General features: G+C 36.8%; 1 protein-coding gene across 2 annotated transcripts; it reads right to left on the reverse strand.

The window, feature by feature from the left end:
* Positions 1-187: 187 nt before the first annotated feature.
* cacng6b (calcium channel, voltage-dependent, gamma subunit 6b) lies at positions 188-12,738 on the reverse strand. Of its 2 annotated transcripts, XM_060870559.1 has the most exons (5): positions 12,589-12,734; positions 7,455-8,174; positions 5,731-5,805; positions 5,289-5,426; positions 188-4,601 (listed from the first exon to the last, which is right to left on the reverse strand). In XM_060870559.1, exons 2-5 carry the CDS (start codon positions 7,810-7,812, stop codon positions 4,381-4,383), a joined length of 792 nt encoding a protein of 263 aa, XP_060726542.1. In that variant the 5' UTR covers positions 7,813-8,174; positions 12,589-12,734; the 3' UTR covers positions 188-4,380. The 2 variants fall into 2 exon arrangements, with proteins under 2 accessions (XP_060726542.1, XP_060726543.1); XM_060870560.1 differs by lacking the exon at positions 5,289-5,426 and having other exon boundaries at positions 12,589-12,738.
* Between the last annotated feature and the right edge of the window lie 1,944 nt (positions 12,739-14,682).

A 14,682-nucleotide genomic window follows, 5' to 3' on the forward strand; every position in this document is an offset into this window, starting at 1 on the left:
CACACAATGAACTTTCACTGTGCTGCACCTGATCCCATTAGACCTTTCTGCTTCTTCCAATCAGAGACTGTATACATGTAAACGATCTGCCAATCTCAGTCTTTACAGGGCCAACATGGGACACTATGCCATAGAGTGCAAAGAAAAAAATAAAAAATAGCCATCAAAACACACACACACAAACACACACAGACATTTACTATATTGAAACTGGAGGTGTTTATTAAACCACAATGAAAATGCAAAAAGCAGACAGCATTCATGTGAACATCTCTAAATATGTAGTGAGAATAGATATATCAACACAAGAAACAGTTTATCTAAATGTGGGATAAACTTAAACACTGTATTGCACGGATTTTCTATATAAAAAAAACAACAAAAGTAAAAATCTTGGCGTGATGTCATTTGTTCTTTGGTTCATTTTTTACCAGGAAATACAGTAACAAAAGCAAGGGAATATTGAGCCAGTTTCCAAATCCATTTATGGTTACGATGAGAATTTACACAGGTAACTGATTTTTCTTTTCTTTTTCTCACCAAATGGATTGTGATATGTTAAGAGGCTGGAGGTTAAAGCAGACATGGCTGTGTTAAAGCATCACTTGGGATAGCTTCCTGCCTAATAAATATGCAGACATTTCTAGATCAGAGCAAAACACAAGCATTGTATCTTTTAATAAAGGACTATATGTATGTGGCATGTGGTATCCTAGTGATTAAGCTGTTTGGAAGGGTACAAGTTCGAATCCCAAGTCTACCAAGATGCAAATGCTGGGCCCCTGAGCAAGGGGCAATTTGCTTATAATACAATTTGTAATATATATATAAATATGTAAGAATTTGTGTTAAATTGAAAAAGAATGCTGAGCAGAAACATTTAAACTAATAGCGTCAAAAATTTATTTATAGTGTGTGTGTGTGTGTGTGTGTGTGTGTGTGTGTTAGTATTTAATATAATATTTCTCACTCACACAAATCCGTGTGCTCTCATGAACCGTGCACTAATTTTAAAACCGAGTCAAATACAAAAGTCAGTGAGAGACGGAAGGAAAAAATAAAATGCTTCTCTGTGCAAAAATTTTTATACTTAAGCAAAACTATACAGTAAAGGCAACATTATACATCGAAACAAACATGAACCTGAATAAAGAGTTATTAACAGAGTGAAAATGGGTGAAATATAAACACATTATTTACAGCCTGTGTGAAGGTCTGTGTATGATACAAAAAGATACGTGTTGGTGTATAAGTAAAAAAAAAAAAATACATTATACGTCATTTACATTTCATACAGTAAGAACATACAGAACACACAGTTTCCATCATTTAAGAGAGAATAAATAATCCATTTCCAACACGTTCAAAGCCACTAGTAAGTGTCGCTCAGTATATGAATAAACGAAGAGCATGTGGACTCCAGCAGCTGAAAGACATTGATGAGTTTAGAACTGTTTTGTGTTATTTATTTATTATATGCAACAAATGCCATAAAATGTAGGTAAAGGTTATAAGCTTTGTTGAGCTGAACTGATTTTCACTAACCCATAATGCATATTCATCTAGCAACGTATGGTGGCTGTGAATGAAATCAAATGGGATTTGTGTTTCAGTCCAACCAGCACAATATAAAACTCAGTCAGCTCTTCTGTAACAGTTCCCAGCTAGTTTGATCTGCATAGACTAGACTTAATTATGAAACAGATGGGCTGCTGGGAAAAAACTATACAGAGCTGGCAAAGAGACGTAAGCTTACTGCTAAGAGGAGAAACTCTGATTGATTGACTGATTGATTCATTCATTGATTGGTTGATTGACTGACTGACTGACTGGTTGGTTGGATGGTTGATTGACTGACTGACTGACTGACTGACTGGTTGGTTGTTTGGTTGGTTAATTGATTGATTGATTGATTGATTGATTGATTGATTGATTGATTGATTGACTGACTGTCTGACTCATTGCTTGTTTGATTGATTGGCAAGAAAATTAATGTTAAAAGAAAAGAAAACAGCTAATAATACCATGTATCTGCTTAATATATTCTCTCATCCGTGAGTCTGAGATTTTCCTGTATGATCTCATTACTTTGATCTTCTTTGCCTCCCTTTGATGCATCCCTTTATCCACAGCACTGACTCACACACTGAGCTCTACCAGATTAACATAATAGTCACTAAACAATTCTGCAATGCTGCCACCGTACAGCCAGATGTTCTGTTAGGAGACCCAAACACAGGTTCAAGTAAAGTCACTAGGAGTACACTGCGCTGTACACTACATCGGAGAGTGACGACACATCACAAACTGCAACTGCAGGTAAATTATAAGGCATGTAAGTGCAAAACAAAACAACAAAAACAGCAATGTAGCAGCAACTCAGACACCACAACAACTATACTACAACAAGCAGCGAAAATCTATTACACAGTAAAACTGATGGGTACATCATCTTAAACATCGCACTATTGTTGCTAATTGGAAACATAATATATTGACGGTTATCTAGTTAGTCTAATGAAAACAATTCAATACAAAGTCATTATAGGGCAGTGGTGGCTCAACGGTTAAGGCTTTTGGGTCCTGATCACAAAGTCAGAGGTTGAAGCCCCAGCCGCTGTTGGGCCCTTAACCCTCTCTGCTCCATGGACAATGTATCACGGCTGACCATGTGCTCTGACCCCAACTTAACAACAAGCTGGGGTGTGTGAAGAAAAGAATTTCACTGTGCTGTAACATATATATGTTACAAATAAAGGCTTCTTTATCATATTGAGAAATAATCTGCTTCCTTTTACCCCTTTTAGCATGTCACTGAATAAAAATAAATAAAAAAAATTCATTAACAAACTAAGCACGAATAAAAACAGAAGTACATTTATTTAGGTTCACATAGGATATATTTCCAATATACACACTGTAGCCCATTAGAACAAACAAGCAATTCTTTTTCCCATAGTTGTTCTTATGCTTTTGCTTTTTATGCATTTTTAGTTATAATATTGCGTTCCTTTGCTATTGTTCTTGTGATTTTAGTTTTTTTGTCATGTTTTAATTTTGTTGTGCTTTTGGGTTTGCTGTATTGTTTTTGGTTTTACTGAAGGTTTTAGTTTGGCTGTTGCATTTGTAGTTTTGCTCTTCTGCTGTTTTTTTTTATTTACAGTCATACTGCAGAATCTGCTGTTGTGTTTTGGGATTTGATGTTGTGTTTTGCTGTATCTGTTATTGTACATCCCACCACAGTAAATAGCCTCAAATCTAATCAAAGGATATAAAAAAGTGCTCCTGAAGTTTTGGATGTTTTTGGTTTTTAAACGTTTCCTGACTAAGCCCACTAAAATGAACCTGTTGGGAATGACTACAGATAATGTCAGGTAGAGTAAGTAGCTTTGGAAAGTAGAATTTCTTTATTAAAACCTAATCAAATCTGAAGGAAATTGAACATAACATGGTGTGGAATGTTCCAGAGTGAGAGGTGGGCCATCTTACTTAAAGCTGATGACAAGCAAATGTAAAAATACTGCTTATAACACCACTTTTAACAAATTGTCTGTGAGCTCACTTCATTTATAAACCTAAGGCGCTTCGGAACAGCTGAAGTTTAAGATGCGGTAGACTCTTGAAGTCATGAAACCTAAAATTTGGATAATAATTTGAACATTAAAGGTCAGATTATTACCTAATGATGCATTCATAATCTACAGTAAATCTCCTTCGATTTCTGAACAGCCTTCCACAACTCAATTCCATCCCGGAGATCAGACGTTCTCCATGCTGGAGGTCATCATGACCGTGCCAAAGGGAGAAAGTAAGAAAAATATCTAGTAGTTTGTTTAATGCTTTTTTATCCATACTTAGTTTCATTGTGTTTTAACTGAATGAATAATTTTGTGCACGTTTTTCTTTTCTCTTCTTTTCTGCACATTGTCATGTTCGTTTTAATGCTATCAGTGGTATCATAGCTGTTTCAGCACTTCTTATATCCACATGCATCTAATATTAATACTATATCCAATAGAAATTAACCAAGTGATTCTTTGTTTGTTTGTTTTATTATTTACAGAGTGAAAGACGAATGAAGATTGTAGTTCCTTTGAATAATGGTATTCATCTTTAGATGATTATATCCCTTATAATCTATAATCTATAATCTAAAAAAAAAATTATATAACCCAAGATCCATTCTGCTGTTTAATATAGCTTACCCAATAAAGTTGCACTTGGCGCATAATTTTTTCTAAAATCTAATTACGGTGTCAATCAGTTGCAGGAGATCATTATATTTTATCCTTCATTTCCAGACTTTTCAGCCAGTCAGTCTTTAAGTCTTTAATTCTGTCAGTTTATTAATATGTAGAAGTAAAAAAAGAGTCCAGTCCACTAGGCACTGCTGTTTTGGTGCATTAAGCATTTCTTGAATGGATTGAAGGGTAAAGAAATCAACAGGAAGAGAATGCCACCGACAAGGAGGATGGCCCCTGCCGAGCCTACACACACCACTGACCAGGACAGCTCGTAGTGCAGAGGGACAGTGTGATCACTTGCCAGCAGTGCCAGTACAGACTGGTGGAAAACTATGATGCACAGCATGATCAGGACGCCTGAGAGAAATGTGCAGAACGATAGAAGACAAGAGATAAGAGCCGGGATGAAAAGTTGTGAAATCAGACAGAGCCAAAAGCTGCATCTATGGATCTAGATGCAGTTGGGGTTAATAAGCAAAGAAAAGAAATAAATATTTCTCAGAAGTGTGAGTGGACAACTTGTTGGGACTGTCTTTAGACAAAATATATAGAGATAATAATAATAATAATAATAATAATAATAATAATAATAATAATAATAATAATAATAGTTGTTATTGTTGTTCTTATAAAATGAATTAATTCATCACACTGTATGATGTGTAGTAATGTAGTCATCACCTTTGTTATTATTATTATTATTATTTTTATTATTATTATTATTATTATTATTATTACTATTATTATTATTATTATTAATGTTGTAGTTGTTGCTGTTGAACTCATTAATTCTTTTATTTCCCTGTATAACAGACAATCATGATTTAGGAAATCAACCCATACAAACTAGTTTCACAGACGTTCCATGACATTAAATGTGGCTAAACATATAAAACATGCCGTACGTTCTTTAAATTGCTGTAAAAGAGAAATGAAACATCATTCTATCACATGTTGTTTCAACAGCACACCTCATTATGTTCAATTGTTTGGAATGACTTCAGACAGAAAATAGTTGTGTACAATATAAGGAATGAAAGTCACCTGAGACGAGAAAGCAGACAGACGCAGGCTTGAGGAGGAAAGGTACATTCTTCGAGAGAGACATGATAATACACACGGAGCCCATCGCCATTAGAAACAAACTGAACATTGCCAGCATCGCTGATGCCAGACTTAAAGCTGAATCGAGGGGATAGAGAGAGAGAGAGAGAGAGAGAGAGAGAGAGAAAGAGAGAGAGAGAGAGAACAAAATATCATATTAGGTTCTTTTTCTTTAGTGTGTCACTCAGGAAACTGACACATCTGACAGGAGAGATGTTATTAGTGCCTGTAAGAAGAGAAGAAGAGCGAGGAAGACGATATGCGTAAGAAAAGCAAACAGTGAGTTATAGCATGTGCCAAAAAACGGGACAGAAGAGGACGGGAATGGATGTGGAAACAAAATTCACAGGAGGGAGACAAAAAAGAAAGAAACCATATTTACTTTTATCTGTTGTTTTCTTAAAAATGACTGCATTCTCTCCTGAAGTGTAGAACTTAAAGTATGTGCAGTTTGATTCTGAAAAAAAAAGAATGAAAGAGAGACAAACAGAGACAGAGTGTCAGAAGACATAATTCACTTTACTCCTCCTTTAGCGAAATGTTATTTGGTGACTATCATTAGCACTGACTAGCAAAGAAAAATAAATCACATGGAACCAGTACTTCATTACACAGAAGACATAGCATAGATTAGTAAGATTGATATAACACGATGGGGCATGCTGTTGTAGCAAAATAATCAATGATAGACTGGGGTGATTTGGTCTGATGTGAAGCAGAGGAATGAAAGTACATGTGTAAACATGTTGGAGTTTTAAATATCAGCTGAATTCTCCTTCACCTGTCTTAGGATCCTATCTAATTTGTTTACATTACAGAATTCACTTTTACAATTTCTAGAAAATGTCCAGTGTGCACAGAGGTAAGAGACTGGCAATAGTAATACAGGCTTCACTGCTTTACTTTCAGGTTCACGCATACAGCTTAGGTTAGTGGATTACCTCAGTAAAATTCAAAGTCTTATGTAAATACAATCTTAGCCGTCACCTTATGCGACATGAATTCATGATACAGTGAAAATGAATATGTGTTATGCTTGCCAAGAAATTCTGCTCCTCCAATTCTCCTCCAACTGTTCAGGATCATTAGCTGCTTATGGATAATTAAGCACAGTCTGCAAGAGCTTAATAACATCTGCATACTGTTGCAAAATGTGCCCTCAGTATAATAATAATAATAATAATAATAATAATAATAATAATAATAATAATAATAATAGCAAACCGAATAATAGTTATTTGTGTTGTTCTTATAAAATTAATTAACTATTTAATCAATTAGACAATTAATTTATTAACGTCTAATATAGGAAATTACTATATAGCTGTTTTAAAGAATAAAAGGAACTAACTGGTTTCACAAACTATAAACAGATCAATTGTAGGATATGCCATACTTTTGAAAGACATTTTTAAGCTGACAAATTTGCTGTATACAAGAAATAAACACCACCCTGTTGTTCCTATAACAGCACACTGCATTGTACATACATTCAGTTGGGTTCATATGATTCTGTAAAATGATCATTTAAAAAAAGCAAAAAGAAAGTCAAGTATTAAAATATACTATCACTCAAGTATTAAAATATTTAAATTGTATTATGATCTCTCTATTATTATTATTATTATTATTATTATTATTATTAAAAATAATAATAATAATAATAATAATAATAATAATAATAATAATAATAATAATAATAATAATAATTCGCATATTACACAAGGTGTATTTAAACTTATGACCTCAACTGCAGGTTCAAATATAAATAGCATCAAAGCTTTTGATGTAGGCCATTACTAAAATTGTGTGTGTGTGTGTGTGTGTGTGTGTGTGTGTGTGTGTGTGTGTGTGTGTGTGTGTGTGTGTGTGATCACAGAGAGAGAGTGTGTGTGTGTGTGTGTGTGTGAGAGAGAGAGAGAGAGAGAGAGAGAGAGAGAGAGAGAGAGAGAGAGAGAAAGAGAGAGAGAGAGTGAGAAAGAGAGAGTGGGGGAGGGAGAGAGAGAGAGAGCAAGAGAGTGAGAGAGTAAGAGAGAGCAAGTGAGAGAGAGAGAGAGAGTGAGAGAGAGTGAGAGAGAGTGAGAGAGTAAGAGAGAGACCACTGACCTCCAGGCAGCTCTGCCGGGCCACAGCTCTCTCTCTCCGGGTCAATGTCGGACACCCAGAGTGTGCGTGTACAGGCCTTCCACAGGCCGTAGTGCACCATCTGGCATGACTGGTTGTTTTGGAAGTGTTTAGGCTGTGCCAGTTCCACCCAGAACTCTGTGCCCAGTCCCAGCACGGTTAGAGTCACTCCCACAATGGCCACAAAAAATGCTATCTTGATCTTGCCCTCTTGGCTCTCACTCATGTGTGCGGACCTGGACCTGTTTTTACCTCGCCCTCCCCCTCCCCCGGCCCCGGCTCCCACATGCCCACCCATTCGTGAATCCTCTTCCTGCTGCATGAAAAAGTTAGACCACATTGTGCCCACAGGTTTTGTGTGTTGTGTATAACAGAGATGAACGCTGCAAAAAATAAGGGGATAAAACAAAACCCTATGTAGATTTGTTTGTAAATAAATAATAATTCCTTAAAAATAAATTAAGTGAATCCTTCTGGGTATCCGTATGAAATCAGCCACTTCTTTATTGATATAAAGAAGCAGAATGAAAACTAATAAAAGGAAAGAGGATTAGGTCTAATAAAAATACTACTCAAAGTTAAGACGGAAGCAGTGCATTAAAATCAGAGGAGATGAAATAAACTATAGTAAGATGGAAGTAAATATAGGAAGGAGATCTTCTAGATCAGTAGTCATCAGATGAACAGTCCTCTTTGAAGAACCTGAAGGAAATGAAATAACACACTGAGTATTTCAGATCTAATAAAGAATGAATTACATCATGTAACCCTTTCGTGTACATCTGATGAGTGACAAACTATACAATTTTACGCATACAAAAAATTCTAAATAAATGCTTATTTAAAAAAAAAACTGTGGATACAGTGATGTCACACCAGTGTTGTGAAGCTGTACATTTCTGTGATGTTACAAAAGAAGAAATACACATCAGATCTTTCCTACCTTTAATGTGATATAGCAACAGACAAGTTATTTTCAACTGAAACTAACCCGGTTGAATAAGTGTACACCCTTTTATTATTGCTCAAGTAGCTGAGCCAATCACGTCCACTCGTGTTTGAACACGAGGTAAAATAAAGTAGGTGAAGTAACAAAGAAATGATCCTAATTTTGCCATCAATGAGGTGATTCTGATCAAGCCCATTTTTGTAGGATTTTCTTCACAAAGAAAATTTGTGCATGCAAAGGAGCTCACTGTCAAAAGATATCGATCAGGAGAGGTGAACAAAAGAATTTCCATTGCTTTAGTAAACACAGCGTGAAGAGATTTTGCCAATAAGTGAAAAAAAAATGGGGCAGCAAGGTGACATTACAAAAAACAGGACATCCTTCGATATTGATGAATAGGACAAGAAGAAAACATATCAAGGCGGCTGCCAAGAGACCTACAGCAACATTAAAGAGTTGCAGGAATATCTGGCAAGTACTACACATTCACATGTGATAGGAAACTCTTGTATTCTTCACATATATTTCTAAAGTGACTTGATGTGACGTGACATACGGCTAAGTATGGTGACCCATACGCAGAATTCGTTCTCTGCATTTAACCCATCCAAAGTGCACACACACAGCAGTGAACACACACACCGTGAACACACACCCGAAGCAGTGGACAGCCATTTATGCTGCGGCGCCCGGGGAGCAGTTGGAGGGGGGTTCGGTGCCTTGCTCAAGGGCACCTCAGTCGTGGTATTGCAGGCCCGAGACTCGAACCCACAACCTTAGGGTTAGGAGTCAAACTCTTTAACCATTAGGCCACGACTTCCCCCTGGGCTATGGAGGGATATATCTGGGCTATGGAGTATGGTGCCTAAACAAATAAACACCCAAGCCCATCTAAATCTCTCCAAACCATGAGGCAACATGTGTTATGACCTGTGGAGTCCAAGGTAATACATACATCATAAAAGAAGAACTTAAGGCATAAAAAATATACTAGTCACAAAAACAAGGCATTTTATCATCCATAGAACACCATTGTAATTTTGAAGCATGGTGGTGGCAGCACTGTGAAATGCAGATGCTTCTCTTAGGCTATGATTGGGGCTCTAGTCTAGTCTAGCTCTAGTCAATTTTAGCACAAAACCTACAGAACTCTTCAAGGACTTTTACCTTCCAGCATAATTACTACCAACAGAACATTAATTCAAGTAAGGAATGACTTCCGAAGAAGACGTTTTCGGATGGTCTCTTCTTTTCTATTTAAATTGTAAATTAAGCCTCGCAAATCCTACCTGTGGAAAGACATGAAGAGGGCTGGACACTAGAGATCTCCTTGGACCAATTTTGTAAGGAAGAGTGAAAAACTGCCAAATAATCATTTGCTAATTTGGTAGACTCTTACCTCAAAAGACTGTGTGCTGCAATACAAGAACAATGTGTCATGGGTGTGCACACTTAGTAACTAGATTATTGTTAGGTTGGTTTTTCCTATAAATAAATATTTATTTGTTTTGCACCTAATGGTTTCCATAATTTATCTTAATTTTGTTTTCTTTTTTTTGCCAAACAAAAGGCTCCAATTATTAAAGAGGTGCATAAACATTTTAAACTTTTTTTAAACTCTGGTAAATTATACCGATAACACATTTTCACCAGCCTCCACGTTAGTAAGAAGGAGTATGGCACAGAGAGAATTCCATTAAACAGTTCTGAATTTCTAAAAAAAACAACACAACATGCACCTCTGATGTTCTTAACATATGCAACTAATCAGGATGTAATTCACGCAGCTAAGAGAAGATGCCTGATACTTGGAAAGAGAAACCATTAGCCAATAATATCTTTATTACTTTTGACTATTTTTATAAAGCTTACTTCCAGTAAGGCGTGATAGATTAAAGCGGGTCACACAGTGCATGTGTGTGTGTTTGTGTGTGTGTGTGTGTGTGTGTTAGAATTCTGTTAGAATTCAAAGCAGGTCTATAATAATAATAATAATAATAATAATAATAATAATAATAATAATAATAATAATAATAATTCATTCATTAAATTGCTTATCTAATATTTAAATAAAATTAATAAGCATTAGTAAAAACACACAAAAAAAAACATAAATAAACATAAATGGGGGGGGGGGGTATATTTAAACAAATATAAATGACAACCTGTGTTAACTAAGGACTAAATCATGATCGTAAATCGTGCTGTTTGGTGTGTCGTCCCCCACCCAATGGTCTGATAAGGAACCATAGTTGATTACAGCTATAAATGGCCATTCTTCACTATCCTTTTAAAAATTAGTAAAGCAGCAAGACTGAGAAACTGCAAATCACTCTGTCCTGAAGTCTTTCTTATGTCTGAACACTTCAAAGCACAGAAACTGTGAATTGTCTATAAAAACGCTAATTAAATGAGTTTTCATACAAAAACATCACCGTATCACTCAATTACTAATAACTTAACAATTACTCATTTTTATTCGGTTTATGGATCATTCACCGTACAACAATGTCCCTGTGTACTGTAGGCTACTACTACTGAAACTGTAGCATGTAGCACAGAACACATGCATGCATCTAAATGAATTTAAATATAAATATAAAGCCAGCAATAGTCAGAGCTTCTGTTCAATGCCTTCTGACCAATCAGACGTGAGCATTTGATGTGTCATTAATAAATTAAATAAATATCAGTTAAGGGAAACTGTATAAAGCATTAAAACATCCTCTTCATCAACAACACTAAAGCTGACTATTCCTGCCTTAAGCTAAGCAATGAGAAGGGAATGTGCTCACTGGCTGCTAGCTGACAGGAAGCAACTTACTATCATTACCAAGAAGACGGCTTTTTCCAACACACGTATTTCCAGATAATGAAAGACTTGTAATAAGGGTACAGTATAGCTTTGTTATATAGTATAATGGAAAGAATCCATACATTTATATTCTTTTATAAAAGTTTAACCTGTGCAGGTTTGTTGGGAGCCTGGGAACTATTACAGGGCCTCATGGCACAATGTAAGGGACACTGTGGACACAATTACAGGGCACAATCATGCACAAACAGTAAAAAAAAAAAAACATTTCAAGATCTTTGGACTGGGGAGGAAACTAGAGTACCCAGAGGAAACCACTGTTGCATGGGGAGAGCAAGCCTTAACACTCCAGACATTTCTAAGTAAAAGAGTTAAGAATGTATATAGGGCCATTACAGCGAACTAAGCTAGAGAAGACAGGCTGAAGACAAACACTGAAACTCTTACTCCAACACAGGCTAAAATTAACCCACACAGAATCTCATCATATGCAGAACCCATGTGTAACCATTACCCACTTCTGCAAAAACATGACACTTACAGCCATGAGACTAGCAGCCATCGTTAGCACTGACATGAAACATTCAGATATGCATTAGGTAAAGGTGAGGAATCTATTTAACTGGACAAAATTAAATAAATACATCAGCCAAGTCTCAGGACAGCCACTTGGGAGATTTGTTTTAACAGTTTAACATGCAGTCCTATGGAAAGAGCTTAATAATCATCCTAGTAAATATCATATGTTCCTATGCTGTCTTGCATGCACCCACACACGAGAGAATATTTGACTATCTCTGTGACGATGTTTCTTTGATAAACCTTTGAACACTTGACATAATTAATGCAGCTAATTAATACTATGCCTATACCTAAACATAACATTAGTTTTCTCCATGTGATGTAACCAAATGTTAAAAATATTCTGTTCCTTCTGGGGACATTTGGTCTCCAATAAGATATAAAAACACCCCCTCCCACACACACACACACACAAACACGAAAAACTTTAAAATACACAACAGTCTAATAACTAATTATCAAATCAAAACAGTCAGGTTACATCATTTAGGGTTCACTTTATCAGAAATGGATTTGAATGGAAGACAAAAAATAAACTGCAACTGGAACAAGTGCCATTACTTATTTAATAGAGTAATAAACATTCTAATCATACCCGAGTTTTCAAATTCGAGTTCAGGAGAAAGAGCGTACACAGGAAGCCAGCTACTTAATATACTAAATACATTTACATACAAGTAATAGATTATCATGTACTCAATCACATTATTTTCTCGTTAGTCAGATAAAACAAGACATTATCAACTAGCTAGTGTAATAAAAACTCTGACCTGTAGCTTGGCTGGGTGCAGCTCTGACGATCACGTACATGAGTCGCCACAGAATGGAGGAGACAGGGGAGAGTGTGTAATAGGGGAGAGGGAGGGAGGGAGGGAGAGAGAGAGAGAGGGGAAGGGGAGAGAGAGAGAGAGAGAGAGAGAGAGAGAGAGAGAGAGAAAGGGGTGGGGGGCTTAGAGATAGGGCAACAGGCAGACAGGCAGGAGGTATATCTAGAGTAATGGTCTGAAACTGAGCTTGCTTTCTGTCTCCTACACTGTAATCTGTATATATGAAGGTGTTAGGCCCAACTTTAATCGTATCCACCTTAGACACAGCAAATGACTACTTTACTTATCTAAAAGGAAAATGTGTTGATCTGAAAGCGTCACTCGGCACACATATGTTTATATAAGTGTGTTTGTAGATTCTATTTTCGACAACCACCTGTTAATGACATTAAGAGCGCGGGAGTTACAGTTGCAGTGAGAGCACACTGTAAGAGAACTGTTTGTGCAGAGAGAGGCTAAGCTTTACTCGAGAAATAAGAGAGATTATAGAGCAAGGAAAGATTCATTACTGGGCTGACAAGAGCACTGTTTATATCGGAGAACATATTCATATTTTTAAAAAATTTCATATTGAGGTTTTCTATTATTTGACATAAGCAAACTGTGAACTCCAGCATAATATAACATAAGCAACATTAATGGTTATATAAATCAATGCTTCTGTTTAGATAATAAACACCTGCATTAATCTATGTGCATTCCACCTGGAAGGAAATATGAAGCTCAGAATGAGTAATATGAGCCAGAACCAGCTCAGTCCAATTTCACTAAATTATAATATAAACCTTATAATCCATGACATTTTTAACGTTCATTCTGGAGAAATAAATAAATACCAAGTAAAACATGGAGACACAATTTTTTTAGTACAAAATTGAAATTTTTGTTTTCATCTGTAATTAATTAAAATATAGTGTTTAATTGTAAATCTACTGTATATTGGGTACCTATTTATTCAGGGTTCATATAAACACACTGGTCATTATATTCGAAATACCATATTAATACTGGGTAGGACCTCTTTTGCAGTCAGGACAGCCTCAGTTCAATTAAATCTTAGATGGACATTGTTACAGAGCAGCTTTACTGGAATAATAATAAAAAAAATCACTATACAAATTAGAAAGTTTAAATATTTCATTTAGGGGGCACGGTGACTTAGTGGTTAGCACGTTCGCCTCACACCTCCAGGGTTGGGGGTTCGATTCCCGCCTCCGCCTTGTGTGTGTGGAGTTTGCATGTTCTCCCCGTGCCTCGGGGGTTTCCTCCGGGTACTCCGGTTTCCTCCCCGGTCCAAAGACATGCATGGTAGGTTGATTGGCATCTCTGGAAAATTGTCCCTAGTGTGTGTGTGCCCTGCGATGGGTTGGCACTCCGTCCAGGGTGTATCCTGCCTTGATACCCAATGACGCCTGAGATAGGCACAGGCTCCCCGTGACCCGAGGTAGTTCGGATAAGCGGTAGAAGATGAATGAATGAATGAATGAATGAATATTTCATTTATAGTTATCAGTAATGAGCCAGCCAGGTAAGGCAGCTCTGGTAATGAATAACTCCCTGAGATGTTATCAGGGAAAAACCTTGAGACAAACCAGACTCAAAAGGGAAGATGCAGACAGGAAGCAGACAGGCATGCGGAGCAAATAGAGAAAGCGTGTCGCTGAACATGGACTGATGACAGGGTAGAAATATAAGGTGGTGGAAATATAAATAAGGGATAAGTGCAACCACGTTGCAATTCTGGCACAGACTATTGTCTACACGCCGCGCGCCGAAACCCGGGGTCTTAAATAACGGCATGCGCAGGTGTCGCGTGTTGTGCTAATTATAGGCACGTGCCCGAGAGCCTGTAAATGAGGCATGCTGGCGGCCGTGAATTTGCCTTAAAGGCACCCGTGACGTTACACGTATAGTTAAGGACAATTCTTTGTGGCATTGATTCTGCAAGAGTCTGAAAACATTTCTTTTGAGACGCTGGTCCATGCTGACTAGATTGCATCACGTGACTGCTGCGGATTTTGTCAGCTGTACACTCAC

The sequence above is a fragment of the Tachysurus vachellii genome, chromosome 5 (genome assembly GCF_030014155.1).
Source record: "Tachysurus vachellii isolate PV-2020 chromosome 5, HZAU_Pvac_v1, whole genome shotgun sequence".
NCBI lineage: Eukaryota > Metazoa > Chordata > Actinopteri > Siluriformes > Bagridae > Tachysurus > Tachysurus vachellii.

Bases quoted from the DNA above. Each gene is read 5' to 3' on its own strand.
- cacng6b (XM_060870559.1), bottom strand. From the start codon at position 7,812: ATGTGGTCTAACTTTTTCATGCAGCAGGAAGAGGATTCACGAATGGGT. The intron at 5,806-7,454 runs GTCAGTGGTCTC...TTTTTTTTTCAG, and splicing joins CCCGGCAGAGCTGCCTGGAG to AATCAAACTGCACATACTTT. The intron at 4,602-5,288 runs GTGACTTTCATT...CATTTCTCTCAG, and splicing joins TGTCTGCTTTCTCGTCTCAG to GCGTCCTGATCATGCTGTGC.